Source organism: Tripterygium wilfordii, chromosome 4, assembly GCF_013401445.1.
Source record: "Tripterygium wilfordii isolate XIE 37 chromosome 4, ASM1340144v1, whole genome shotgun sequence".
Taxonomy (NCBI): Eukaryota; Viridiplantae; Streptophyta; class Magnoliopsida; order Celastrales; family Celastraceae; genus Tripterygium; species Tripterygium wilfordii.
This window is the reverse complement of record NC_052235.1, coordinates 5894522-5918095: the sequence shown is the minus strand read 5'-3', so window position 1 is coordinate 5918095 and position 23574 is coordinate 5894522. Positions and strand designations below refer to the sequence as shown.

The window sequence follows — 23574 nt, the reverse complement described above, 5'->3', positions numbered from 1 at the left end:
CTACAAACCCATCAAATTGATCGATTAATTGATTGATCGGTTATTTTAAAAATTATATAAAAAACTTATCGAAATAACCACTGATAACCGATTGATTGATATATTATTTTTATGTCAAACCGTAACCTACCACTTACACCTCTATAGAGGCAAGCTCAAAGGGAGTCCATTGTCCAATAAGTGAAGCTTATAACTAAATAGTAAATACAAAGTATTACTATAGGGGGTTATACTGTGAATAAAAATAAAAACAGAGTAGCAATAAAATTCTATGGGCTCTAAGTCCAACATTTATCATGGGCCGGGCTTGCATCGAACCGCAGTTAACAACTGCAGTTCTTATAAATTCCTATTTATTTCAAAAACAAAATTTAAAAAGACGTTACTGGATGCGCCCATGCGAGAAACAGAAACAGAAATAGATCTCGGATTCGAGACGATCGAGACCTGAAGAAGGAAAACACACCTGGTTTGATCCTCAAATTGACGCACAAAAAAATGTTTGGATTGAATACTGTTGTGATTATAATTCTAGGGTTACTGTCAATAACGGCACAATCTCTGCGGTTCGATCTGCAATCGGGGCAAACAAAGTGCATTTCGGAGGACATAAAGAGCAATGCCATGACCGTCGGCAAGTACAGCGTCGTCAATCCCAGCGAAGGACACTCTATGCCGGAGACCCACAGACTCACTACCAGGGTGTGCCACTACCCCCTATTTCTGCAATTGCATTGATTCTTTACCTCCTGTTCATCTTCTTTAATTATGTAGATCTTGATATGCTTTCGATTAATTTAGTGTAATTTATCAGAGAAAAAGTGGGTGTGTATGCTAATTTTTATGGATTTTGTTGTTTGTGTTGATGGTGATGGTGGGCTGGCAACTATTGTAGGTGACTTCTCCATATGGGAACAATCATCACTATGGGAATCATGTGGAAACAGGAAATTTTGCATTCACAGCTGCAGAGGCTGGTGATTACACTGTTTGTTTTTGGGCACCTGATCATAAGCCTCCAGCAACAGTGACAATTGATTTTGAGTGGAGATCTGGTCTACATGCTAAGGATTGGTCTAATGTTGCTAGGAAAGGCCAGATTGAAGTAAGCAATTCATGTGATATCTACACATAAGTTAGAGATGCTTTTCAGCTCATCTTTGGTAATTTTATGATATGAGTGCTGTATTGTTTATGTATAAAATTTTAGGGTATTGTTCCTAACATTGAGCTTTAAGATTGACTTAAAAAAGGGAAGGCTGTGATACTGTCTGGGTGTAGTTTGTTTTTTTCAGAATCTTCAAATTATAATATTTTCTTTCTATAAATTTGAGAAATTTTTTAAAGGTGTCAGCTTCTTTTAACTGATATATAATTCTATCCTTTGTGCTAGGTAATGGAACTTGAGTTGAAGAAATTGTATGACACTGTAATTTCCATTCATGATGAGATGTTTTATCTCCGCGAGAGGTATGAATCTGGTAACATCATGTAGATATTCCAGCATCATGTTCTGTTCAGTAAAATTAAGAAAGTTCTCTACTTACATCTTTCTACTAAAATATTTGCTTAAGAATCATTGACCTCGGAGTCACTGGGTTTAGTCTATTCTGGTATTAATGTTTTTTCCCCGATATGTCTGGTGTTAATGTTATGCTATGGCACATTCCTCTTGTATCAGATATGATGATTCTTTGTCTCGCCAAAAATGATGTTTCGTGTTCTTTTTATTTGTTGCTGTTTCAGGGAGGTAGAAATGCAAGAACTTAATAGATCAACAAACACCAAAATGGCTGGCCTCAGTTTCCTTTCGCTCATGGTTTGTTTGTCAGTAGCGGGTTTGCAATTATGGCATCTGAAGACGTTCTTCGAGAGGAAAAAGCTGCTCTAGTTTCCCTTTGACAAATTTCCAGAATTTAAGTTCTCACATCTAGTTCTCTGTTTAGTAGTAAACTGCTTACACACACCATCTTCAATTGTCTGTTGAGGCTAGAGTTCCGGATCCAATTTACTAATAGGCTGCTGTTTGTATAACTAAGAATCTTAAGGTAGAACATATTCCATTGTGATGTAGGACTAGTGGCAAGCAATTATAAAGAAAATCGACTAGCAGGATTGAAATGTCATGTCGTCAGAATTGTGCGAAATTTGACCGGGAGACTCGTTTCGACGTGGTTGACAAGACTAGTGCTATGCCACTAGGCCCACGCTATTTTTGACAAATTCCACTATTTAAGACCTCAAATGAGATTTTTACTGTTTTAGGGATGTTTCCTAGTGATCATTATCTCTTAATTTTGAACAAATATATTGAAAACGTTAGAGTTTCTCTCAAATCTTGTGATTCCAGTGTTTACATTGGCTTAATTTTGTTCGTTGTTTACGGCTGCATCACATTGTCTCGATTTCAGAAAGAGATAGTATTTGGCAGTCTATCTGAAATGAGTTCCATACTCATCTGAACCGATCCTTGTGTTTGTGACGTAAAAGAGACTGGTTTTGGTATAGATTGTAGCACAGGGGAGTTAACACATCATTTTGCAGAATTTTTAAGGGACACCAAATCTCTCCTGATTGGGATGCCTATACGTTTGAGGCTTGAGCTATTAAAGTAATGAATTGGTAACAGAATCAATGCTGGGTCGATTGATGTTGCTGGATTTTCACATTGGATCATGTCGCTTCATGCTACTTGGTTAAAAAATATAATCTCCAGCGACCTTTTAACTGAGTTTTGAATGCTTACCTGCCCAAGCCATTGATGGTCAGAGTAGATGTTGCAATGGCAAGGCTCATAAGATGTGTGAAGAAGGATAAGGTACTTGGAACACAACGATCTTGACCAGTCATGTTCCAAAGCCCATATTGTATTTGGTGAAGGCTCTCTGCTAACAAGAGTGGGTACTGCTGTTCAATACTAGTGTATCATCTCCCACTTTCCATGCAATAAGAGAATCATACTTAAATATTTCTAGCACCAACTAACATGATAAAGACCACATTGCAATGCATCATCCTCATCACCAATACCAAGCTGCAAGAGGCATAGAGACGCACCAACACCAACCCAAATATACTGGGATATCATTAAAGAGGAAAATACCACAGAAACATATGACATACCAACCCAAATACATTGGGAGTTTATTTAAGGAGAACAAGATCACAGATCAATACATACTTTAGCTTAACAAGTATGTATGACTTCAAGGTTCAGAACTCAAAATACAGTACCAGCAAAGGAATGCATGCATCAAAACATTTATTTAGTATATAGCATGAATTCCACTCGCATACGCTGCATTTCTTTCATTCGTCATCATGGTGCTTGTGCTTGTGGTGGTGGTGTTTATAGCGATGTTTCTTTTTCTCCTCATCCTCATCATCATTAGAGCTATCATCCCCCTGTCAATTTCACGCACATTCAACAGGTTAACATCATCCAAGATAGGCAGAGTGCTCGAGGCTTAAAAATCGATATTTCTACATACGAGTAGCTAAATAGACAAGCACAGTCATGCATTATGCAATTCACTTATATAACATCGGGCACTTGAATCCTGCATAGAACATGCAACTCCCAAGACCTTGTGATTACAGAAGCTAAATAACTGAATTACTAGCACATCCATGTGAAATATCTAAAAATTTTGACAACCTTTTGGAGGGAAAGAACAATAAATGTATGACTAAGATAGTAAGATGTCTAAAAATTTCTTGGTTCAATAATATATCATGTCAATTACCATAAACTTTAACCAAGTGTTGACATTTTTTTTCACCCTTTGATCCCCATGCCATAAACATAGATTTACAGCTTCCGGTTTGGAAACTCCGAAAACCCAAAAAAGAAGACAAAGATCTCAAGCTTGATATGTAAAGGAGCAGACAAATCAGAATATAAAGTTCATCGCGAAATTCAAGCATGTAAGAGAGGGGAAACCAGGGAAAACAATCCCAGAAAGAGAATGCAATTTGAAGACAAGTATCATCTAATCACCTTGAACTTCATACCAAACCACATAAGCAAACACGGTTTTAGGACTCCAGAAATAATTTACTAATGATTCAATTGTTCACAGCAAATAAATTCAAAATCTCAGCAAAGGTTACTACTTGTGAGTTGTGTCATCATGTTCTCATACCCCACAGATAGAACATCCCAATAAGGCCTCTTATGCAATATTTGCAATGATCATCAACAATGCATTCAAACAAGTCTACATAAATCACAAAGGCTTCAGGAACTTCAGGTTCTAAGCAGTACATTTAAGACCAGCTCATGTTACGAAAACAACATAATAAACCATAGAACAAGACATCAAATTATGGTATCACAAACTATGGATACAAGCAGAAATGAAGCTTCAATAATTTGAAAGATAAAGATTAGAATGAAGCTTCACTAATTTGAAAGACAAAGATTAAATAGTTGAAGTACTCACATGTTTCTTGCGGCCATACTTTGGACTATCATCATCATCTTCATCACGCCTACCATAAGAGGGTTTCCTGTAGTCCTCAGATTTTCCATCACTCCGCCTTCCATAGCCTCCTTCCTCGCTTTCACGGATCTGCCTTCTTGGGGGTTCATCTCCTCCATGGCCAGTCCTCTCATATTCAGTCCTTCCATGGCTTGGCTTCTCATACTCAGTTCTTTCTCCTCCATAGCCATACCCACTTTGCTGCTCCTCCCCATATCCCTGCTTACGGCCATACCCAGACTCTGACCTCCTACCCTCATACTCGGTACTTTCTCCATATCCGGACTCGGTTTTCCCGCCATATCCCGAGCCATACTGGGATTCAGTCCTTCCGCCATAGCCACTTCCATATTCGGGCTCAGTCCTTCCTCCGTAACCTGAACCGTACTCGGGTTCCTTCCTCCCGCCATAACCTGATCCGTACTCGGGTTCCTTCCTCCCCCCATAGCCTGATCCGTACTCGGATTCAGTCCTCCCGCCATAACCAGATCCGTAATCTTGCTCAGGTTTCCGGCCATAACCGGATTCATATTCTGATTCAGGGGCCCCAAACTCGGCCTTACGACCATACCCAGATCCATACTCTGATCCGGGCTCCTCAGACTCAGGCCTCCGGCCATATCCAGTCCCGCCAGCTGACCCAGATCCATATCCAGGCCTATTCATACCAGGTTCAAACCCATAAGCAGGCTCTGGCCTAGACCCTCCATATCCTCCTCCCCCACCTGGAACAAAACCGGGAGCAGGTCGGGGTTTAGGGCGAGCATAGCTGCTGTACTCAGTCTGGAGAGCCTCATCAGCATAGGCAGAGGGTTCGGCAGAGGACGAGTACTGGGGACGATTGTAATCAAAGTCATCAGAAGAGGAATTGGGGTAACAGGTGTCCTCAGTTGGCCGAATCGGGCGACCATAGGTGAGAACAATGTCGTAACCGCCACCATAGGGGGTGGGATCGTAATCGTCGAACTCGTTGACGTCGTCCTCGCTTCTTGAGTAGTACGGCATCGTTTCCCTGTTGAAAAAGCTCTCTTTTTTCTCTGGTTTGGAAGCTAAACGAATAAGAATGGAATAATGGAGACGATAATGGCTTTATAACCCAAAAAAAACCCCTTAACCAGGCAACACGGTGTCGTTTTTCAATACTTGGAATCGCGTATTACAAGGATCGTGATCCGCTCAACTGCTGCCGAGTCTACAAGTCCGAATTGCAGAGTACCCGGTCCAATCATCTTCTCTTCCATTTCGACTACCGGGAGTGAAGAGACGAAAGAAAAGAAATTTCGAATCTCTTTGCGTTCTGTCTCCGTTATCGATCCCATGGTCGTTACATATATACACTCCAAGCTGTGAAAACGCAATAATACCATCGCATCCTTGAATCTACACGCACAACATATACAAATATAGCTCGGGAGCGAGAGAAGTGGTGGAATTTTGAGAAATGGCAGCACGAGTGATGACGGTGGCACAAGACGGGAGCGGGGACTACCGGACGGTGCAGGAGGCGATTGACACGGTCCCGCTAAGTAACACTTGTCGAACAGTGATTCGCGTGTCACCGCGTGTCTACAAGCACCCAATGGTGGATTTTGTATTTCCTTTCTGATATTCATTGTTAGAAAGGAGAAGAAAATTTAAAATTGAGCTTATGCTTGGTGGGAAAGCAATGACGTGCTCAAAAGGGGGTTTTCCGTGTTTCAATACATCATCTTGCTCATGTTCACAGGCTTGAGCACCAGTCAGAATTTTGTCGTTACACCTAATGGATATTTGATTTCACTGTTGGTTATATCCTGAACGAAATGTTATCACTTGATCATCGAGATTCCAGTAGCTATAGAAAGTTGATTGTGGACACATTACAGTTTTTTTTTTTTTTCCCTTTCATATTTCAACTGCATATTACAGTTGAAATATGAAAAATCTTCTTGTGATGTATTGTTTTCTGAAATAGACCCATTTCACTCAATAGTTCCTTCAGCGACATCTCTGCACATCATAGTAGCGAGCATGGTCTTTGAAGTCCAAAATTGTACTTGTGCAGTATTGTTCAAGATTCCATGTTTTAAACGTAGACCTTTTCTGCCTTTACCAGTAACTAGTGACTTAAAAATTATGTGGGGCAAGTATTTGTTTTGTAGTATCAGCTTCTTTCTCGATTTTTTATTTGAGGTTCCTACAAAAGGAATCAGTTACAAGTTACAATCAAAGAAATCTCTTGGGTTTTCAACTTCTCCTTCCATTTAATTCATTCATTGCTTTTTTGTGTATCTCCTGTAACGAATTTTAAACTTGATGCAGATGTGCGATTACTGGCAATGGAGGGACACAATATACATATCTTGGGCGCCCGTATCAAACAATTAGGCTGGAATAATTGGGGCAAAACTGAAAACGAGAGAACTGCTTGTTTTTACGAGTATAGGTATCTCATCCTTGATCCTTCATTTACACATAGAGAATATAAATTGAAAATGCCTTTAAAATATGGCTTTCACATAGGTTGATCAAATTTTTATGCCTATTACTTTCCTTGAAATACATTGAGTTGGCTGCAGCATTGTTTAGATGATATCTTTACTCTTCCTTTAGCTGCCTGTTTTTCAGACGTGATTTGTCTTGTTTGAGATGTTCTAAATTCTCATAACTGGTCTCCACTATCCTAAGTTTGGGCACAATTATGCGATGAGCTTGACTTCTTCAAATCAAAAACTGCAGGTGTTTTGGGCCAGGTAGTTGCTCATCGAAAAGAGTAACATGGGCTAGAGAATTAGTAGATGAAGAAGCTCAACAGTTTCTCATGCATTCTTTTATTGATCCAAACCCAGAAAGGCCTTGGTTGGCACAGATAATGGCGTTGAGGATCCCGTATTCTGCTTAAAATTACCATGAACCCTCTTTTTCTGTATGTGCTTGGTAGCAGAATTAATGGTCCAGCTAGAGTTGTCTCTGTGACTGCAAGAGCATTTTGATGCTAACGAGGGTCAGACTTACCATACTAAAACTAGATATGTTACGCAGGTATCGTAAAAAATGTTGTGATTTTCATTTTCTGCAGGACTATGGATGGATATTGGATGTGTTACTTGCCCTCTTCAGCCTCAAGAACAATGTGATCACAACTATATTTATGATTTGTAAAGAACAGTAAAAGAAAAATTTACTACGGAAAAGATGTTACTGTGAATGTAGTGGTGGGAATCCTCCAATCAATGTGAACCACCAGAAAGTTGAGAAAAAACAAAAGAAACTAGAAAAGTTGTGGTGCTCACCTCCCAATCCGTAGAGTTGCTAACTGGACAGGATAAAGATCCAAATGAGATCTCTGTATGATGATAGTGCCCTGTTTTCTACTCTTCTTAGTTGCAGCGAGGATTGATTGAACATTATTAAAAGTGGAAAACCTTTGGGTATGAGTAAAGTTACAGCAGGTTCGTTTAGTCTGTACTATAGTGGGTTGAAAGCTGGGCACTTTACAAGAGAAAAATGGAAGGGGAAGCTAAAGAAGACAGAGTGGAGATGCCATGGAGTTGTCAAGAACCAGATGACAGCGAAACCTGCCAGATACTCTTCAAGGATTTCCACTGACATCCCTCTCATTGAGTCTCCAGGGGTACCCAATGCCCCTTTCCCCCCGTTTCTTTTGGGTTTATGTTTAATTAGTGGTTAGTGAGTGATAGAAACCGAATAAATCACAGCTCTATCGGTGAGTGATGCTGCTTTGTTGCAGGCTTCATTTGATCAATATTTGGAGGATAAGCCCAGGGTCTTCACAGCGATTTTCCCTGACAAAAGGGGGAGCCACCAACTGAATGAGGTTTCTGATTTTTACACTTGTAATTGCTCACTACTTCTGTATTTCATTTGAGTTAGTGTCATGATTCAATGCCATGGAAACACAGAATGTGCATTCAGATGATGAAAATTTCGCAATTCTTGGACTGCTCTTGTGATGGGATACCTTGCTACTTTACCTGTTTACCATCAGCATTGCACTAATATTACATCCTTTATGCCTTTGTCTCATTGTTACCAATCAGGCCTGTGGTTATAGATTTGTACACGAAATATGATCGGAAGTTGTCTTCTCATCATATAGGATTTTCAGGCTACTTTGACATATGCTCAAATGTCAGGTACAGAATGTCTATAGTGCTTCTGGAGTGAGAGTCTGATAGAGGAGGCTAGACTTCTCTTCAAGTTTGTGGCAGAGTAGTCTTGAGAGGCAATTTATTGGTTCTCGTGGCACTTTAATGGCATTTGTAAAATAAAGCTATTGCAAAGCTTGATTACTGCCCAAGAACTTGCAAAGCTGGCTTGTATTGAGAATAATGAATCCGCAAGAACTTGATTAGAGTATCGAGAGACAGTGAATAAACCTTTAAGTTTGGTGTGGGTGCTAACATCTTGCAAATCCTCTTGCTTGCTCCCTCTCTCATATTTGGGCACTAACATTTTGCAGGAAGAGTGGAGAATTCAGATGCTGCCTATAAACTTTTTGTTCCGAACTGTCTGGCCAACAGTAGACATGAGACTGAGATTCAAATCGGGAGGGAGAGACTATCCACCAGAAGTACCTGCTGATATCACAAAAGTTCTCGAGCTGGACATTGTAAGTGACTTAATGAAACTCAATGCAAATCAACAGATTATATCTTAATTCATTTGTCTGGGGGTAGTAATCTTAATCTATGACAAAGCATTTATTTGGCAGACCAGGTGGGAGCTCCGTGGACCGGACGAGGTTCTTGAGCCGGCTCATTTCACACTTGGTGTAAAAGGAGCCTTGTATCCGGATAGACGGGGAGCACAAAGCAGGCTTAAAGGTCTGATGGAGATAAATATAAGCTTTGTTCTTCCTCCTGTGCTTGCTTTGATTCCTGAAGATGTTTGCAGAAGCGTTGCGGAGTCGGTTAGACCACTAAAGCCCCTTCATGTGCAGTATGGGATTTTTAACTACATATGTATATGTGATAAAACTATGTGTATGCATGTTCTATCTAAGCGATCAATAACTGGGTATTTTATGAACAGGTGTTGACAAGAATGGTGGAGAACATGAAGAATAAAGTTAATGGCAGTTTGATTGCGGATTATGGTGAGTTCAAGAGGACGAGACCTAAAAACCTCCAGGATTGAGCTTCATGGATTTACCAAGTGGATTTCAATATCTGATCACTGATGGTCAATTAAATCCAAGCTTAGTAGATTGGAGCCAGAGAATATGGACAGAGGTAGAGAAAGATCAGTGTCTCTGATGTATAGAAAAGTCTTTTTAATCTGACATTGTTAGGATATGAACTTTGAAGCATTTTGTATTTTATTTGGTACTCTCATCAATATGAGAGGTTTTGTCTAAAGGAATATGTTGGCAGGTATTTTTGGGTTCTTTAATTGAGGTATGGAACCATCCATGGATTCCAGGTCAGGCAGATTTTTTCCCCATTCCAAATCTCCCTTCCCCTAAATCTGAAGGTGGCTGACTTGATGAGTGAAAACCCCAGGCAATGGAATATCCTTAAACTCCACTCTCTTTGACCACCACAGTGGAAAACATTGTTAAAAAAATTCCTTTGGGAGAATGGGCATCAGGAGACAAACTTATTTGGCAGAAATCAGACAATGACTCCTCAGTGAAATCAGTATATTGCGTGACTATTGAATTTAATCCACAGAATCGACGCATTTTCACAAGTAGAGAATGGAAAGATATATGGAAAATTCAGGGTCATGGGAGATTAACATTACTGCTATGGGAAATTCCCAACGGGGCCATTCCAACAATATCAATTATCAGTGCAAGAATGAGGTTAGTAAAACAAGATTATACCTGTGTCTTGTGTAACTCCCGCACTGAAAGCATCAACCACCTATATCCAGGCTGCCATATATCAAAATCTCTCTGGAGACTTCCCCCTTGGCAAATTGATAATGGTCGTGTTGAAAACTCTGCTTTCTCTACCTGGGGCAGAAGCATCATCTATCCAGCAAGACACATGAATATTCCAGAGGAGGGGTGTCACCAGTTTCAAGTCTTGACCTGATTTGGATGACCCGTAATCACATACTTCATGAGGGGGTGATATTTATCTTGCAAACTTACATCGCCAGTTGTTGAACTCCGGTGGTTTAAATATCATACGCTTTTTGTTCTCGTGTGCTCTACTAAAAGAGGAGTAGAAGCTAGGTTTGAATCTCCTACGTTCACCTTCTTCAGGAGTTCTTTCCCACTGTCAGTGGAGAACCGAACCAACTGATGTTGAAGAATTAGAGGATGAGTTGTCGTTAGAGGTGAAATGCCACTCAAACTAAGAGCTAGCTGCTTCTCCCCGAAATGTGTTGAGGCGCAGCAGTTGACTAGACATCTAGGGGTAAAGCATTGTTTCGGTGCGGGCCACGGGAGCGATACCAAATCATTGAAATCAATGAATGAACACCACTCTGCCAGGTCCAGAAAGCAGAAACTACTTCAAATTCGGGAAGAGTGGTCTCCACCAACACTTGGCACTATGAAATTCAATTTTGATGCTGCAATCTGATATGATTTCTCATGCATCATGGCTGTTGGCAAAACTCGGAAGGGGAAATTACTTGGGAGCTAGTATTAGGGACATAGCCAGCCAATCTCAACCTTCGAATCATGTCATCCAACAAGAGGTAAATCTCCTGGGTTCGTGGATGTGACTTATTGCCTGCACTGAACTGATGGAGTTGGCCATTAACATGTATTGAACTTATCCCGGGAATCTTTCTCATTCCCCTATTCTTAAGTACTTGCCTGAGGGCATTTGACTTATCTTGCTTTCCCGCTAAAGCATAAATGTTTGAAACCAGGATGTGATATTCTGTATTGTAAGGATCTATCTCAACCAACTCTTGCAAAATGCATTCTCCCAGCTCTAGCTTTCCATGGACATTGCATGAACCTAGCAGGGAACCAATAACAACCTCGTTAGGAGGCATTGGCATCCTCTTTATTAAAGCCTTTGCTTCGTCCAAACAATCAGCTCGACCCAAAAGATCCACCATACAAGCATAATGTTCAATCTTAGGTGTAATGTGATACAAAGATTGAAGGTTATAAAAATAATGCCAACCTTGATCTACTAGACCTGAATGGCTGCAAGCACTTAAGACTGCCGTAAATGTTAAATCATCAGGTTCAACTTCTTTAATCATCCGCTGGAACATATCCAGCACAAGACTACCTTGTCCGTGCATTGCTAACCCACTCAGCATAGTATTCCATGTCACAACATTCCTTTGCAGCATGAAGTCGAATACTTTCTGTGCCATGTTTATTTTCCCACACTTTGCATACATGTCCACTAAGGCTGTTCCCACCATGACATTCATCTTGTTCCCTACGTCCTTCAGAGCATAAACATGAATCCACCTACCCACTGCAAAATCCCCAGACTGAGCACAAGCTGATAAAATGGAACAAATTGATACATAATTTAAACCCAACCCCTGCTGCAAAACCATTTCGCATAAGAACACAAAAGCCTCTCTAACAAAGCCATTTCCTACGTAACCTGCAATGATAATAGTCCAGGCAACTACATTTTTCTCCGGCATTGCATCAAACACTATCCTCCCACTCTCCACACCCTCGCATCTCATTGCACCATTTAAAAGCACAGTCCATGTCACCACACTCTTCTCCTCCATATCCTCAAAGACCCTTCTCAATTCATCCATTAACCCACATTTCCCATACATATCCATGACAGCATTACAAACCTTAACACAACCACCGAACCCCATCTTCACCAGACAGCCATGCCCTTGTCTCCCCATTACCACATCACTCAACTTAGAGCAAATTCCCAAGAAACAAACAATTGCCACCTCATCGATTCTCGCTACCCTCTCCCGCATTTCCAAAAATAAAAAAATTGCATCTTTAGTTCTCCCTTCGCGTGCAAGGCAGGTAATGAGAGCGGTATAGTCAGCAACCTCTCTGTTTGTCTGAGGAATTTGAGCGAACAAGTTGTGGGCAGACCTCGAGGCACCACATGAAGCATAGAAGTGGAGGAAAGCGTTGGGAAGGGACGTGTTGGGGTCTTTTCCGACGCCGGAGGTAATGACTACAGCGTGGAGCTTCTTTCCAGTAGAGAGAGAGGCAGTGCGGAGAAGGGAGCGGAAGTGGCGGGTGGTGAAGGAGAGGAGATCCAGTTGGACGGGACATTTCATAAGAGAGGAGTCGATAGAACAGCCGAACAGGTTGAACCGTTGGAGGAAACTAAAGAAAATTCAAACACAAACCCAATGGGCCTTCGTACCTATAAAATACTAAAAATAGACCATCAACTGGGCCTTTCTAGTTGGGCCTTTCATGCATTTATAAGGAATATTTGTACCTCTTACTTAAGCATACCTCATTCTAAATAAACTCAAATGCATAAATCTCTCAATTGGGGTGTTATTAGATTGAGGTTTTTAAAAAATTTTAAGGTATACTTAGTTAACTCGAGAGGGCAACTAATCCCCATCCATGCATTTTGGTCTGTGCCTTCTTGTTTTTTGTTCTCCTTATTTAGTCTAGCAGTGCAAAATAATCTCCTCCTAAAATGGTATTGTGAAATTTGTACAATATGCAGCCATGGCATGTATACATATGCTTTAATCTTGCAGTTTTCATGATTAATACAACGACTAACAAGCCAGTACAAAATTTATGGACCCAACCCAGTCAATGGGCATAACACCAGAATTGCCACTCAATAAGAACCACCCAAAACTTCCAACTAAATTCTGATCTTACGAAGCTCACCATGGAAGTTAGAAAACATCTCCAAAGCCCAAAGGACTCCGCGAAGGCTATTCACGAACTTCCCTGAATCTCAGGCTGGTCAGTGAACTATCCTCAGGCTGCCGTCTCACTGGAAGGAACAAGCATACTCCCATCAGGCACAGGAATTCCTTCGGCTTTTATGTGCATATGCTCCAATTCATGATCAGGGAATACTTCTGATTGCATCGATGGGCATATGTTCTTAACATGCAACCAAGTCAATTGCCAAAAACTATTCACACCAATATCATTGCTTGGCGTTAGAATTCCGGTTGTCTTCATAACCAGCAATGTGTTTTTGAGAAGCTCGGGGACTGATTCATGAATCTTCTCACCCCGCTTGCCTCGGAACCTCACTTTCATAAATTTCTCCATGTGATTGAGAACCCCAAGCCATAGTTCACAAAAAGATGGTTGCTTTGATAGATCCTGCAGGACTTGTGAGAACGATTTTGACATTAGTTTCATGGCTAGAACAAGTGTGCACTCCATTTTACGGTAGTCTTTTGGGGAGTTGGCCTCTGCAATTTCTAACAAATTATCGAGCAATGTGAAGATCACTGTATCAAAACATTGGGACCACAATACAGCGGGAAGTTGAATCCCATCCACACCTGCCAAGGACCTCTGTAACATTAAAATAGCCTGGTTCCTCACCTCCTCTCTCTGGTCTAAACACACTTTCCTCAATGCTTGCACCAGCCTTAGCCACATTTCCCCAAGATCTTGACTGACTTTCATAGCAGCCTCTTCTCCAATGCTATTTCTGGTCTCAGAAGACCAACGTACAAGACAATTAATTGAAGTTGCCATCATATCAATGGCAATGACAGATCTATCAACCTCCCCTAAACGAGACTCAGCAAATTGCCTTGCTGCATCGATGCAAAGAACATAATTAGATGGCAACAGGTGCGCCCCATCTGACATAATAAATACGAGAGCCTCAAACCCCACTTCAGATGCTTCTGGATGTCTAGCTGTGATAGACAGCAGGGATATGATTGTGCGCCAACCCATATGGGATCTGATATGAGTTGCATTTGCTCTTACGAGACGCAAAACTTCATGTGTTATGGGTTCGCAATAAGCATCAGCAACCCGAGCATCGAGTTTTAAGATTAGTTGGAGTGACTTGAGAAGTTCCTCAGTCAGGTTTTCCTTATAGGGAAGTAGTCGCTGGCATATTTTGAGGAGTCCAAATACAGCCTTTTCCACATGGTTGCAAGGCATTACAGTTGACTGAACAATATTGGATATGTGATCAAAAATACCTGGCCAGATAAGCATAATTCTATCCCGGTTATTCAGTGCAATAGCAATCAGCAACTCCAGACAGAAAACTGCAGTATTTTCATCTTCCACTGCGCTAACTCCCTTGCGGAGACGACCTGCAGCCAAGATCAGGGCACTCACCAGCTGCAATAAAGACTCTGCCTGTAGAAATTTACTCTCCATGAATATGCTATCAATATGGCAACTCTGAATAGTCTCACGAGTGCAGTGCTGAGCAGCTAGCTGTTCCTCGGTTGGCTGCAACTGTGGTTCCTCCGTATCAAAAGATAAAAACTGGCTAAATCTGCCCATCAGACCAGATGACTTCCGAGGAGTGGCCACAGAAGAAGTTTGTGATCTTTTCAAATAACTTATGAGTTTTGCACGCTCCAGTTCAGCAGATGGCTCCACATCATCAGTTGCATCACTAGTAGTGGTGAGGTGAGCTTGTAAAAGGCCAAGCTTGTGAAAGCTTATGACACAATCCAATATGTTTTTCCAGCCAGATCGAATATAATCACCATACCTGTTTGCTATGGTGAAAACCGTGCTGGTTGCCTTTCTGGCTTTAGTATCATCCCCAAATGCAAGAATTGCATCATCAACAGATAATGGGGTCAAGAAATTTGTGAACTTACAAAGAGACACGACCAGATCATCCAACACATCACCAGAACGATAGTGAGCAGAAATTTTGGCAATGGCCAAAAATCCATCAGTACATGTTTGTAAAACATCTTCATGCTCTGCTTGATCAAAAACCACGGACATAGCAGCTATCGTAGGACCGGACAAGATAGCAAACATGTCATAGTCAAGGAGAGCTATAAAATCCGAGACTATGTAAGGAGTGGTATTTTGGGATTTATGCATCACATTAATCCAACGGCTTGGTGTCATTGCTGGAAAACCAGTACCTTGCTCTGGGATCATTTGAATTTCATTCTCACAAATTGACTGGTAAAGCTCTGAAAGGTACTCTCGAGGAAGATCATTTCCTCCGTTAATGCGCCGATTGTTGCGAATAAAGTCTTCTTCAGTCATCTTTTTCTTGACCTGTACATTATGTTGATCTGTGTTCAGCAGTATAAGTGAATAAGACAACAAGAGAGCAGCATCTTTGTTACTCAATATATGGGGGGATTGTTCATAATATCTTTCAGCAAATGCTTCAAGTACCCTCTGTATCTTCTGGGATTCACCTGGCAATCTGAAAGTTCCCACAAAAAGTCGCAATGCTGTGTCTAAACTCATCCCGTGGAAATCAAAAGTGCAAGCAAATTCATGAAGCACCTTGACGCAAAAGTCATCATGATTTCCCAGAAAATCTCCGATGAGGTTCTTATCTAAACCAGCTGTATATCTGAAGACAGATGCCACACTATAAGGATCAAGTTTGTCAGGTAACAGATTAATTCCTTGGAGAAATTCTAGACCTTTCTTTGGATCCCGGTTAAAGTGATCAGCTCCAACTGCTAGTCTTCTTTTCGTGTACTTCATCTTGCGAACAAATGGAACCCATGTATAAGGGTCATGATAGTTCTCACATGTCATTGTCCAGAATGCCTTATATTCCTCATTGTTAGTTGAAGGCTTTTCTGTGGGGGGTGATTCTTGGCCTATCCTTTCTGCAATACCCTTAATAATGGCTATGAGACCATCCAAAGCAAGAATATGCATAGCAGAAAGAGGTTCATTCACCGGAAAAGCATTTTTCGATAACAGGCTAGCAAGGTCCTCAAAAACATTACATCCAGCTATGTCACAATCAAAATTCGCAAACATCTCAGATATGAAAGTCTTCTGCCTGCAGAGGTCAACCAATGCCTCCATAGCAACCTCCTGCCTCTGGTAGAAAGATCCATGCTTGCTTTCTGCGATCCTCAAAAGCACATATGAAATGAAAGCTTCAAGCTGTACCTTGAGCTCAGTGCGCAAATGCTGATATAGATTGAGAACGGTGCTACATACCATCGAAAGAATTAATGGGCTCATTGACATACCAAACTTCATTAGATGACGAAATAATTGATCTTGAATTAAGGACAATAACTTAGGATGTCTATTAAATGAAGGACCACCCAGTTCAATAGCCGCATTAATCAAGCCCAATGCAAACAGTGGAACATCTTCATCATATGCTATAGGATTTGATTTAGAACCAATATCAATATGCTCAACAACATTAAGCAGAGAACAAAGAAAATGCAATATTTCCACCATGCATGGCACCCCAAAGGGCTCCGCCATAAGTTTTTCATCATTCTGATCAGCCTGAAACCCATTAGCAGTCTCAATCTTATATGCGTCATCTTTCTCACTTGATAGCATATCTACTAAAGTTCCTGAATCATTTTCTCTGGATTGTTGACTATCGTATTTAACATTGACATTGCCATTTTCCAGTTGTTTACCTACACCAGTGCTATCATTGTTGGGTGGATCCACCTGAAAAGGAATGAAAACCTCATGTGACCAAAAAGAATATATAAATAAACAAATCTGTTGGTCCGAGTAGGCAACATTTATCATAGGCTAACTCATAGACCACCCATCACCAAATGATAGTAAAAATTCGCTTAAAAATCTCTCAACTGCGGACCCAAAAAAACTAACTCGCCTTGACAGACTACCATTTGTCTCAGTAGCCTTCTGGATACCTTTTGATATACTGCTTGCATTCTCTCTCTCACACACGCGTCAACATTGATGAAACTATTGTCACATACAATTCACAAACTTGGGCTTGGCACCCAATCCTTTCCACATGTTTATTTCCTATCTCTATTTCATAAGGTAGGTGATATTTTCCAGAACAAATATAATCTATGGTTTGAAAAAATGCCAACCTTAACGCTGTTTGTGATCAAGGCTTTGATGATGATACAGCTGATGATGACAGTTCGAGAAATTATACTAGTAAAGACATAACTTTCAAAAAAATAAACTACCTCTTCACAACAATATGAGCTGCTTCCATTAGCCAGTCCCTCGCTGCTGACATCAGGTAGGTGAGAGAAAATACATCTAACCAATTCATGCATTGTGTGTCGTGCTATCCGCTGCAACAACTCGCCTTTGGAGCTGGCTTGATGAACCACACGAAAGCATGTGTTTATTATATTGCATACATGTTGATTGCTCAACTTAACTGATGCCTTGCTTTTCATGCAGGCTAGAAGAACCTGGAGTATCATCAACACCACTTCTTCAGAGCCTGGATCAGTTACCTCAAACCGACAGCTAGTAACAGCATCAACTATCAGATACATAACCTCTCCCACATTCACAGTATTAAAATCAAGTATGTCGAGCGTTAATATTTTGTAAATGGATGACAAAGCAACACCCGTGATTGGTGCACCAGTTTCATCAGACTGAATGACATCTAAAAACGGTTGGAGGTAAAGAGCAGGGTTTATATTATGCCACTGACTATGCCATGAGAAAATTTGTTTCCGTAATTCTTTCAAGGAATGGACGAGAGAGTGCTCTAACTGATCATCATCAGACACATAGTGAACACCCCATCTGACATTTCTCCGCATCACGGCCAAAACTGCACCAATTTCAGAATTAATCATACATGCTAAAGCACCTTGCGAAAACCTAACGTGACTGTCCATGAGGTCTTCAGGAAATGCATTGGTTCCTTGTGGATTTAAGTGCCCCATGTCCACCCCAATTTATTGTAGATTATAGCTGGACCATGAAGCCTCGATGAAACAAGCTAGTCTCTAGTACCTGGTCAAATCATATCATTTGCTGCAATTAGCAGCAGCTGATACTTCTCAATATAAAATAAATTCATGATATATATTAAAATACCGATAACAGATGACATAAGAAAAATTATTAATATATGGACTCGTATTATCACAAAGCAAACAATTCCATGAAAAAAGAATAACCCTGCGCACAAGACTTTTGCCATCATGAGTTAGGAAAAATGTACACAGCTTTTACACCTACATTGTGCAAAAAAAATTGTTTCCACAATTTAAGACCACAAAACTGAGTTCAAGGTGGATCGAACATATGCCACATTAGGGCTTGTTGTCTTCACAAACAATGTCATGCAGAATCAATCATTACATTTAACACATTTGCAAGTTTGATAAACTGATGATAGATATGACACACTAATCATTGGTGCAGTTTCAGATGGCCCCACTGAAAACTGGTTTGTCATATGCATTTTGTTTTAAGCTGTATGTGGAACCCTGTGATGCAGTGTGTTACAAGATGGCTGGTCTTTGTATTTGCATTCATGGGTTCCTCTACTTTGAATGGTGAAGATGACTTGTGATGAAACAAGAGAATATTTTAGCATACAGTGAAAGAGGCATGGCTGCTGCAATATGATATAGATAGGCAAAGTCGCAAAAGGATCCGCAGAGATGATACCGCACAGTTGATTCTAAAGCCTTCATGAGTTCAAAGAATGAATAGTTTAATACACTAACCCAGTCGACTGATAATTAAGCAGTCAACACTTTAAACCACCGAATTCTGACAAAATAATACCACCAAACTCCAATTTTACATTTCCTGATTCAAAAAAGTAAAGCAAAATTTCAAGCCAGACATGTAATTCATTCAAATCCATCGCATCTTAAAACTTGTAAATCACGATCCAATGAGCAACTACTGCAGCTGCCTACATTATAAAATAATTCGATTCCTCCTTCCAGCTCACGCTATTCAGGCATAACTGTGTTAACCGACTCAAAAGATACACAAAACACCAATAAATTCGAATTTAATAAACTAGATCGAATCATATTCAGTGAAAGGGGAAGAACACCGAAACAAAAGAAGATCTAACCTTGGAGGCTTTGGCGTCGGAATTCAGTTTCTTGGATCACGTGAGGGGACTGAGTTTGGAGTTTCCTGGCATGAGTACGGACTGGAAATGGAGTCCCTTGACTCTCTTCTGGTTCTGGTGCTGTATTTCCCATTTGATCTTTTGACTTTTTGAGTTTGGGGCAGAGAATTTCTATGCGGGTTTGCTGGCCCAAATGTTTCTTTCTGACGGACATAGCCATGGGCCTTCACTTGGGTTTAATACTTTAATTAATTTATTTTTTTTAGATTTATTCCCACTTCTATTAAAAAAAAAAAAACAAACACTCATACAGGTCAATTAATTATTATTACAAAATAAGTTGAGAATGATATAGAAAAAAGTATGGGTGTAAAAATTGAAGGTGTTTTAAAGTAATTTCATATAAGAATAATTTAACAAATTTAAATTTTTTTTTAAAAATGTGTGTCTTGGGTCAAAATCTTTGTGCAAATATCGGCTCCCTTCTGATAATGTGATTGATAAGTTGGCCCAACCAATGGCTTGGGCCTTGTGGAAAACTGATCCATGCATAATAAACGGTCCAGATATTAGAGCCTTTTTTGACTATTCCATAGTCAAAGAAGCACGCCGCGACTGAGCTTGGTCCAACGATGTTGTCTTGCTTAACCATACATAATCAACAATCGGAGATTCTTTCCACCAAAATTCCTTCTCTCTCATTCGATCTTTTCTCTGTATTAGTGCTTTCATCGGGTCTCTGCGGTGCGATTGATCTCCACTTTTCGTTTTCGCCCAGGTATTTTCTCGGCTTGATGTTTGTAGCGTTGGTGTCTGTTAGAGATTTGGGATTTTTTGGGGTGGGTGGTGACTGGTTCTTGATGGGTTTGAATGCGTTTCTGGGTGTGGGGTTGCGGTAATTGGTTGCTTGTCGAGCCTGTTCTAATTGTCAATTCAAATGAATTTTATTCTGCGAGAATTTGTTAGCTCAATCCTGAATTCACCTCAAAAGATTGAATCTTTCACTTGAAAATGTAATAATCAACAAATTGAGAGAAGAAAGTAGTACAAGTAAGTTGCTTTAGATTCATGTATAGATATGATAGGTCTTGCTGTCCGTAATACCGTAATAGCATTAGCATTGCCATGAAAATCTATGAAATTTTCATTTTTTTGAAAGGGCAAGTGACTTTTGTGCATTTGATATATTTGTTTCTGGCACTCAATTACTTGATCTGTATTCATCTCATTTCTCTCAAATTTATTGTAGCTATTCCGAACGTTTCTTGTTGTTTTAGTTCATGGGTTTTTGTTTGATTTAGCTCTGAGTTTGTATTTTATGTCATGGTGGTTGCCAGTGTACTTTCGGCGTAAAGGTTGTTTCCCGGTTTTGTACAAATCCTGAGGGGATAACTTGGATATATGGCAACCAAGCGGCAGGTTCGTTATAGCCCTCTTGCTATTGATGATGATGATAATCGTGGGAAAGCATTTGACCCTCGGTTCGACTACTCGCCCAGAGCCCATGATAAAATCCCTTGGAAATCCATTGCCCTCGCGTTCTTTCTGCTTGCCCTAGGATCAATGCTTCTCTTTCTGGCCGCCTTCATCTTCACTGGACACATGGGAGGAGAAACGTCCCAGGCTTATGGTCTTTTGGCCCTTGGATTTCTTGCATTCCTTCCAGGTATAACATAAGCTCACCTTTCTCTTAATTATGTCTACCTGCTGTTTGTGAAAATAAACCTGCCAAAGCAATTCTCTATGTGGCATATGCGCCCTCTTTAGACCATGAGAAGATATTGTTGTATTCATTTGTTTCTTGAATTTCTGATTTGTTTTGGGGGATTTTGCTGATTCATTCATTAATCAGAATCATAGGTTTTGAAAGTTGAGAAGATATCTTTTGCTGGAGACATGCTTTTGTCAATTTTGGTAATGTCAACATTTTGTTGATTAAATGGAAAAGAATAGGCAGGGAAGGTTTTTCGGACAGGAATATTATCAAGATAATAGTAATTGAAAGTAGAAGAATTAGAGGTAAACTTCAGTTCTGGTTCAAGAAAGTTGGTTTAAGGTTTTGAAGGAGTGCTGCATGGCGTTGAGGAATTCGCCCAAGAATTTCCTTTAAGGTATTAAAAACTTTTGAGAGAACGCACAGCACTGATGAGATTTAAATACCGTGATGCAAACCATACTTAACAAGCACCTCCCAAATGTTGAATTGCAAACCATACTTAACAAGCACCTCCCAAATGTTGAATTGCAAACCATACTTAACAAGCACCTCCCAAATGTTGAATTGCAAACCATACTTAACAAGCACCTCCCAAATGTTGAATTGGATGATCCTCTGATGTAAGGTCGCAAGGATGGAGTTTATAAAGTAAAAGATTGTTGTAAATTTGTAATATCCTCGAGTACAAGAAGAGAGAGAGAAGGAAATAGACTATAGAGTCTTCTTGGACATCAATCTGGAAGCCTAAAATACTTACAAAATTGGTAGTTTTTGCTTAGGAAGCCGTTTGGGAGAAGAGTCTCAGTTCTTTGAAGAAGAGGCATTGTGATGCCAAATAGCGGCACTCTTTGTGAAAAGGAAGAGGAAACAGTTAATCGTATACTACTGCATTGTCTTTGAACAAAAGATCTGTTGGACCTGACTCGTGGCATTACTGATCTCTGTTGGGTTAGAAGTGCCTCAGGAACAAAATTGCTGCATATATTGATACCGGCAAAAGCTGTAACTACAGCACAATGGGAAATTGGGAATCCTTAAGCAATCTGGTGGTTAGGCTTAAGGTTTCCGTAAGGTCCATAATCTGGTGGGCAATTGGGCAAGGCTTCACATAATTTATCCTTCCCTAACACTGCAGGAGCCTTGTGTCCTTTTGACCTTAACTTAGGCGTTAATTTCTGTTCACTAATGCTATTTACAGCTCTCTGGTACAGTTTCAAAACAGCTGTTGATCTTCATCAGAACACGTTATTCTTACATAATTTCATCTTTCGCATAAAGAACACTAAATCTATGCTTACATGGGATCCTTGTTCTGCATATAATAACGACGTAGCATTGTGTTTTACCCATTTATTCCGAAAAATCTACGAGTTTATTGATCTGTTCTTGTGTCTGCAGGGTTTTACGAGACTCGGATAGCATACTATTCATGGAGAGGAGCCAAAGGATATCGCTTCGCTTCGATTCCTGATTACTAGTCCTACATATGTTGTTTGTTTCTCATGATAATATTGCCTTTTTGACTCTCATTAGTTTCTGCTTGCTGCTTCAAACAACAGTGTCTTAGAATCCCTTTTTTGTTGTTTAGGACATACACTTGTAATTTGTTTTGTTGTTAATTCAATCTTGATTTTGTATAAAAATTGGTCTCTTGTCCAGAGCCAGCACAACCTGACTCATCAAGACAGTGGAACACAAACTTTTAGATCTTTTTCTCTCTCTTTTTTTCCTTTAAATTGAGCATTATTATTTAATTATTTATTTATTTAGCCTTAATAGTGTTCGTTACACTCAAGAATTTAATTGTTAGAATCACACAAAACAAAAAAAGTGTAGAAGAAAATTTTGGAAGTCCATTTGAATATTATGGCTCTATTAATTTAGTCTTGATTTCTTCTCCATAGAACTTGCCTCTGAAATCTGTTTTATATGGTAGAAAATGACTTATTATTAATGTCCTGGTTTGATTCACACGAGGAGCAGTACTCTTGTGATTACATATTGGGTTTTGGTCAATTTATCTTATTGTCAGGTACGGATGCTTGAGTTTATGTTTCATATAGGATATTCAATAAACAAATTTGTATAATATCGTTCTTGGTTATCTCGAAAGAAAGAAATACTAATTATTAATGTCAAAATATCTAACAAATCAATTTTGAGAAATGGGGTTCTAATTAATTTTTGGCTAATTAGGTTAAAGCAAGTCATTTACAAAATTAGTAAATCCAAGTAATAATGCCAAAAAAGCCCCACAAGTACCACGTTTTACTACCATTCACATTGTACTCGTGAGATGTATAATAATTAACGTGTAGTGACAATATTTTTTATTTTATAGGAAGTTTAAAAATATATTACTATTTATTATGGATGGCAGATTGCATGCATGAAATTGCATATTTGTTAAATTTTTTGACATAAATACAAAAGAATTAATTTTTTAAAATTTGTCATTAAAACAATAACC

The 23574-nt window shown here is 39.8% G+C and overlaps 6 protein-coding genes across 11 annotated transcripts; 3 read left to right on the top strand and 3 right to left on the bottom strand.

Moving 5' to 3' along the window:
* The first annotated feature begins 380 nt into the window (after positions 1-380).
* LOC119996688 (transmembrane emp24 domain-containing protein p24delta9-like) lies at positions 381-2126 on the top strand. The gene is made up of 4 exons (XM_038843412.1): positions 381-702; positions 896-1105; positions 1394-1470; positions 1747-2126. The coding sequence occupies exons 1-4, from the start codon at positions 499-501 to the stop codon at positions 1889-1891; spliced, it is 636 nt and encodes a 211-aa protein (XP_038699340.1). The 5' UTR covers positions 381-498; the 3' UTR covers positions 1892-2126.
* Positions 2127-3048: 922 nt separating this feature from the next.
* Positions 3049-5781, bottom strand: LOC119996676 (uncharacterized protein At5g39570-like). Its single transcript, XM_038843395.1, has 2 exons — positions 4446-5781; positions 3049-3405 (listed from the first exon to the last, which is right to left on the bottom strand). Exons 1-2 carry the CDS (start codon positions 5487-5489, stop codon positions 3310-3312), a joined length of 1140 nt encoding a protein of 379 aa, XP_038699323.1. The 5' UTR covers positions 5490-5781; the 3' UTR covers positions 3049-3309.
* Positions 5782-6220: 439 nt separating this feature from the next.
* On the top strand, positions 6221-9910 carry LOC119996684. 4 transcript variants are annotated; one of them, XM_038843403.1, is made up of 6 exons: positions 6221-6909; positions 7203-8097; positions 8215-8301; positions 8947-9096; positions 9199-9396; positions 9519-9910. In XM_038843403.1, the coding sequence occupies exons 2-6, from the start codon at positions 7897-7899 to the stop codon at positions 9621-9623; spliced, it is 741 nt and encodes a 246-aa protein (XP_038699331.1). In that variant the 5' UTR covers positions 6221-6909; positions 7203-7896; the 3' UTR covers positions 9624-9910. The 4 variants fall into 4 exon arrangements, with proteins under 4 accessions (XP_038699331.1, XP_038699333.1, XP_038699330.1 ...); XM_038843405.1 differs by having other exon boundaries at positions 9199-9310; positions 9519-9683; XM_038843402.1 differs by having other exon boundaries at positions 9199-9469; positions 9519-9683.
* LOC119996665 (pentatricopeptide repeat-containing protein At5g15340, mitochondrial-like) lies at positions 9229-12718 on the bottom strand. Its single transcript, XM_038843384.1, has 2 exons — positions 10315-12718; positions 9229-9364 (listed from the first exon to the last, which is right to left on the bottom strand). Exon 1 carries the CDS (start codon positions 12681-12683, stop codon positions 11040-11042), a length of 1644 nt encoding a protein of 547 aa, XP_038699312.1. The 5' UTR covers positions 12684-12718; the 3' UTR covers positions 9229-9364; positions 10315-11039.
* Positions 12719-13038: 320 nt separating this feature from the next.
* On the bottom strand, positions 13039-19537 carry LOC119996659 (ARF guanine-nucleotide exchange factor GNOM-like). Of its 3 annotated transcripts, none has more exons than XM_038843373.1 (3): positions 19388-19537; positions 17511-18303; positions 13039-17007 (listed from the first exon to the last, which is right to left on the bottom strand). In XM_038843373.1, the coding sequence occupies exons 2-3, from the start codon at positions 18231-18233 to the stop codon at positions 13357-13359; spliced, it is 4374 nt and encodes a 1457-aa protein (XP_038699301.1). In that variant the 5' UTR covers positions 18234-18303; positions 19388-19537; the 3' UTR covers positions 13039-13356. The 3 variants fall into 3 exon arrangements, with proteins under 3 accessions (XP_038699301.1, XP_038699302.1, XP_038699303.1); XM_038843374.1 differs by having other exon boundaries at positions 17511-18324; positions 19388-19529; XM_038843375.1 differs by lacking the exon at positions 19388-19537 and having other exon boundaries at positions 17511-18327.
* A 511-nt stretch (positions 19538-20048) lies between these two features.
* Positions 20049-22824, top strand: LOC119996691 (transmembrane protein 230-like). The gene is made up of 3 exons (XM_038843415.1): positions 20049-20165; positions 20725-21053; positions 22503-22824. The coding sequence occupies exons 2-3, from the start codon at positions 20789-20791 to the stop codon at positions 22580-22582; spliced, it is 345 nt and encodes a 114-aa protein (XP_038699343.1). The 5' UTR covers positions 20049-20165; positions 20725-20788; the 3' UTR covers positions 22583-22824.
* Positions 22825-23574: the final 750 nt, after the last annotated feature.

Excerpts from the sequence above, each read along its gene's own strand:
- LOC119996659 (XM_038843373.1), bottom strand. The coding sequence starts at position 18,233 with ATGGGGCACTTAAATCCACAAGGAACCAATGCATTTCCTGAAGACCTC. Across the intron at positions 17,008-17,510 it reads GCTCATATTGTTGTGAAGAG|GTGGATCCACCCAACAATGA; the intron begins GTAGTTTATTTT and ends ATTCCTTTTCAG.
- LOC119996684 (XM_038843402.1), top strand. The coding sequence starts at position 7,897 with ATGAGTAAAGTTACAGCAGGTTCGTTTAGTCTGTACTATAGTGGGTTG. Across the intron at positions 8,302-8,946 it reads GGAGCCACCAACTGAATGAG|GAAGAGTGGAGAATTCAGAT; the intron begins GTTTCTGATTTT and ends AACATTTTGCAG. Across the intron at positions 9,470-9,518 it reads TATATGTGATAAAACTATGT|GTGTTGACAAGAATGGTGGA; the intron begins GTATGCATGTTC and ends TTTTATGAACAG.
- LOC119996676 (XM_038843395.1), bottom strand. The coding sequence starts at position 5,489 with ATGCCGTACTACTCAAGAAGCGAGGACGACGTCAACGAGTTCGACGAT. Across the intron at positions 3,406-4,445 it reads AGTATGGCCGCAAGAAACAT|GGGGATGATAGCTCTAATGA; the intron begins GTGAGTACTTCA and ends TGAAATTGACAG.
- LOC119996691 (XM_038843415.1), top strand. The coding sequence starts at position 20,789 with ATGGCAACCAAGCGGCAGGTTCGTTATAGCCCTCTTGCTATTGATGAT. Across the intron at positions 21,054-22,502 it reads ATTTCTTGCATTCCTTCCAG|GGTTTTACGAGACTCGGATA; the intron begins GTATAACATAAG and ends TTGTGTCTGCAG.
- LOC119996665 (XM_038843384.1), bottom strand. The coding sequence starts at position 12,683 with ATGAAATGTCCCGTCCAACTGGATCTCCTCTCCTTCACCACCCGCCAC.
- LOC119996688 (XM_038843412.1), top strand. The coding sequence starts at position 499 with ATGTTTGGATTGAATACTGTTGTGATTATAATTCTAGGGTTACTGTCA. Across the intron at positions 1,106-1,393 it reads CTAGGAAAGGCCAGATTGAA|GTAATGGAACTTGAGTTGAA; the intron begins GTAAGCAATTCA and ends CCTTTGTGCTAG. Across the intron at positions 1,471-1,746 it reads ATGTTTTATCTCCGCGAGAG|GGAGGTAGAAATGCAAGAAC; the intron begins GTATGAATCTGG and ends TTGCTGTTTCAG.